Source organism: Manis pentadactyla, chromosome X (assembly GCF_030020395.1).
Source record: "Manis pentadactyla isolate mManPen7 chromosome X, mManPen7.hap1, whole genome shotgun sequence".
Taxonomy (NCBI): domain Eukaryota; kingdom Metazoa; phylum Chordata; class Mammalia; order Pholidota; family Manidae; genus Manis; species Manis pentadactyla.
This window is the reverse complement of record NC_080038.1, coordinates 111029459-111033749: the sequence shown is the minus strand read 5'-3', so window position 1 is coordinate 111033749 and position 4291 is coordinate 111029459. Positions and strand designations below refer to the sequence as shown.

The 4291-nt window shown below is 42.4% G+C and overlaps 1 protein-coding gene across 1 annotated transcript; it reads right to left on the bottom strand.

The window, feature by feature from the left end:
- Positions 1-4291, bottom strand: UBE2A (ubiquitin conjugating enzyme E2 A). The gene is made up of 6 exons (XM_036917270.2): positions 4061-4291; positions 3846-3926; positions 3419-3444; positions 1592-1681; positions 527-615; positions 1-240 (listed from the first exon to the last, which is right to left on the bottom strand). Exons 1-6 carry the CDS (start codon positions 4102-4104, stop codon positions 112-114), a joined length of 459 nt encoding a protein of 152 aa, XP_036773165.1. The 5' UTR covers positions 4105-4291; the 3' UTR covers positions 1-111.

Here is a 4291-nt window from a genome sequence, read left to right as displayed (position 1 = left end):
AACAGCTATTTCGCTTTTAATAAAGTAAATTAATGACATTAAGGAATAGGAAGGTGACAAACACATCAATATATATTTTTCTTATAACCAGCATCTTTTGCTGCACCCGGGTCAACAATCGCGCCAGCTCTGTTCTACTATTGCAGAAACACGTTTTTCATATTCCCGCTTGTTTTCCTGGTACAGCTGAGCAGCCTGGCTGTTTGCTGGACTGTTGGGATTGGGTTCATCCAACAGAGACTACAGTATAGAGACAATTTGTAAAAGATCAGTCAGTTCCTCAATGCAAAAAAAACATATATTCAAAACATTCAACTGAATTGTCCTAATAACAGCTAAATTTGTTCTCTTAGCATACCAACCTACAGTTACATTAGTCTGCTAGTAGCTAGGCAAATAGATATGTTCTCTGGTGGCTTGGGTCTTAATGACCTACCTTTTACCTAAGTTGTAACTTCTAAAAACAATTCAACTGCTAATATTAACATATCAAAGACCACACACAGTCACATTAAGGAAAATTCACCTGTATGGATGTTAAAATGGAAGACACATCATAGGTTGGACTCCAACGGTTCTGAAGTATGTCCAGACATATACTACCATCTGCATAGACTAAGGGTATAGAAATAGGTATGTTAAACATAACAAAACTATTAAGGTTTTAATTCCATAGTCAAGAATACTTCGACTATATTTTGAGGCTTTTAAAAAGATGGCTGTTTCTCAGTGTCCTTCCTAAAAAGAAGTCATAATCATTACTAGTGACATAATCATGATCAGAGCATGTCAAACAGAATCGGTATAAAATTAGAAGATACTTAGTGCTTGTCCTTCTGAAAAGACGGCCCTATTATCCAGGAAATCATACATACTTTCTAATAGGGTCCCTAGCCATCCATAGACTTGTGGGAAACTCATTCCACCAAATTCGTAAACCTTATCTCCTATCTGAAATAACAAAAGATAGCTCAGAGTTCACAGGGTTTCATTTTGGCTGCCTGATACCCTGTAAAATACTTTATTAATCTGAATAAAAGGCAAGCCACTCTAGGCTTACTACTAGGAAAAAAAAAAGCCAAATGGCAAGTTAGAATCACCTGTGGCACTTTCCCAATCTACTGCATCCTTGGCCCTCAACCACAGAATCTGACATTCAGCAGGTCTGGAGTGGGGCCAGGAGATCCATATTTTTAAAACATTCCACAGTAATTCTGACCTGCATCCAGAATTGAAAACTACTGTTCTAAATGCTAGTGAAAATAATTACGTACAACACAAGACTACCCCGGTCTAGCCTAACATTAAAAGAAACCTCAAAAGCATCCTTATTTTTGTTTAATAAATAAATGATAAAGATCATCAAAACCAGGAAGCTCTCAGATTCCAAGCAGAGGCAAAGTCCCTTCACTGCTTCAGATCTAGGCTGTACATCAAGACAGCAGAGACCACCATCCACAAGTTCAGTTGCTGGAAAACAGCAGACAGATGCCTAACAAATACTCAGGTACTGCAGACAACGGGGGATGTGGAATACCTCCATAATATACAGTGTGGAAGTTTACAATATGGTGCTAAAGGTGATACTTGCCATTTGGATGAAACATCTTAGAGACAAATCTAACCGTAGGTGGTTTGTTCGGATATTCTTCAGTGAATTCTATTGTAAGCTTAAATGTTCCTGCAGTTAGAAAAAAAAGGTTTCAGAAAACATACTTATCACTTTGTTCAGTAGTGCTTTGTTTTTAATGCTAACAGTGACTTTTTTTGAGTACTGAATGAACTAAAGATACAGAGAGGAAAGAGACCAGGTAAGAGATAAATCTCCAGGAATTGCTCTAAAAATGAACAGATATTGTAAGAACCACCATCAGAAAGAGGATTTTTTTGTTTTGCCATCATTCTTCCTCCAGCTTAAATACAGCCATATTAAACTCAAACTTACTGCCTTCACGTTAACCTTAGCCACTGTACATTTTGAAGACATCTTGTAAAATGAAGACAAACTACAGCCAAAATTTGGCCTGCCTTTAGAAGACCGAAAGATCTTAAAGGCCCGTTTTAATCAGCTGCAGCTTAAACTCTCCAGTGATTTTTAAATGGACTGGAAGGAATGAGAGTATACAAGTTCAAAAATAAATGTTAGAAATACAAATCAATAATAAAACTTTTTAGAAGGGAATAAGTATAATAGTGTTCACTGGTTCCTTTTCATGTAATAGCTGCTCTATAATGAAAACATAATTGAATGGAAGTTAAAAAAAATTCATAGTCCCTCTAAAAAACTCAAAGTATATATCAAATGTTATGTGACTAAAGGAAGATTAGTCAATGAGAAATAAATAAAATCCTTTTTTAAAATATCTCAAATACTAAAGATGTCAACCAGTAGTTCAAATACTTTTACTCATCTTTTAAATGTATTAAACTTTCAAAAAACAATTAACTACACACACATACACACAAGTGAGTGCATATAAATCTGTACCACTGTCAATTTCCTGGTTGTGCTATTGTAATACAGTCATTCATGATGTTACGAAAGTGGGGGTGGGTGGGTGGAAGGTACATAGTATCTGTATTAATTACAACTGCATATGAATCTATTAATTATCTCAATATAGAAAGCTTTTAAAATAAAAAACCCTTAAATAGCGATTAACGTGTTTTTAGAAGTTAAACCTAAATCCATTAAAAATCATGTACCTATAGACACATGTAGTACCTTCAAGTAGACTGGACACAAGTCAAGAATGTACATTAAGGCTACCCTCAATTCTGAAGCTGCTTTGAGATTATTGGCCATAAAGTCTTGATAAAAGCACACACTGAAAACTCATCTAAAAATAAGAAACAGTATTACACTCAAACTGGCCATTAAAGGTGCCATTAAAGACCATCTTACAGCAGTGAGGCTAACAAGCATTCAATGCCAGATTGTAGGAACCAAGTAGTTGTGTGCAAGGGATTCCTGCATCCATTTAATACCCAACAAACACATATTAAGCACCTGCTTAACACAGTTCCTGGCCCTGTGCTAGAATTATGAACCATATGGTCTCTGGGGTCTCTGAGTCTATCAGCAAGTGGTTGGGTTGATACTCAGCATCTTGATGGGGGAGCTGAATTTAGCAGAATCACAGCCCAAGCCTCAAAACTCCTTAACATCAGTGCTATGATGCTCCTTTAAAAAAGTGATTGCCTTACCCATGTTTTCTTACAACGAAGCAAGAAAAGCGCAATTCTAGTCAGACAATATAGTCAGAACAACCTGCCACATATGGGATTCCACTCAAGCCTTTAGGAGACAGAAGCTAGGGAGAAGCAGGTTCCTAAGTAGGAGGAACTTCAAGGATGACTGGGAACCCTTTCCCCAGATGATCAGGCTCCTGAAAGGTGGGTAAAGAAACTCTCTTACCATCCTCAAACGGGGTCCCTTCAGGCCTGCAACACAGAGAAAAACAGTTAGTTCCCGCTTCAAGGTCTCCCTTCTCCCTGGTTCATCTTAGGAGATAGCTATTCCAAGCTCTGCCAGCTCCACCCCTGGTAAACCACCTCTGGGACGCAAAGCCACTACAAATAGATGTTTCGGGCTCAGAAACACAGTGCAAGCCGCCGCGCCAACCTAAACCACTCCCCGCCCCGCCCCCCTTAGAACCCCAAATGGTTCCCCTGGCAGCGGGAACTGAGCTAATCGAGGCACAGGCTCCGGGGAGGCGCCTAGGCCCAGCCAGACCAAACACTTTCTCTTTGCCCCTCCGCCTCCGCCAGGGGCCGGTCCCAGAGGGCAGGGTGGGCCAGCTCCCGTCCCCCACCTCTCGCCACCGCCCGCAACGCAGACTCACCCAAAAATGACCGCGTTCCAAACCATTATGTTGTTCTCAGACGGAGCCCCGCTGACTCCAGCTGGAGGATCCTCCTGCAACCTTCAGACAGAGGGGCCCCACGATCCGGCACTCGCGTCCGCTCCCAGCTGCCCTCCACCCAACCCAGCCCGCCCCGGGACCCGCCCTGTGCCCCACCTAGCAGCCCCCGGCCTTGGCGGCCCCGGTCGGCTTACCTCTTGAAGTCCCGCATGAGGCGCCGCCGAGCCGGGGTGGACATATCTCTAGCGGGGTCAGGGGTGGGGCATACACCGAGGTCTCGGGTCCCCGCGGAGGGTGAGGAGGCCGACGAGGCAGAGGAAGCGCCCAACGGAACCGCACTACCTCTCCGAAGTCGAGGGTCGCTCTGGCGCCGGCTAAGCACCGCCCCGGAGTACACGGGGGCTGAACCAACCTGGGAGGAAAGG

Bases quoted from the DNA above. Each gene is read 5' to 3' on its own strand.
- UBE2A (XM_036917270.2), bottom strand. From the start codon at position 4,104: ATGTCCACCCCGGCTCGGCGGCGCCTCATGCGGGACTTCAAGAG. The intron at 1,682-3,418 runs GTAAGAGAGTTT...TTCTAACTGCAG, and splicing joins AGGGACCCCGTTTGAGGATG to GAACATTTAAGCTTACAATA. The intron at 241-526 runs GTGAATTTTCCT...TCTATACTGTAG, and splicing joins CCATTTTAACATCCATACAG to TCTCTGTTGGATGAACCCAA.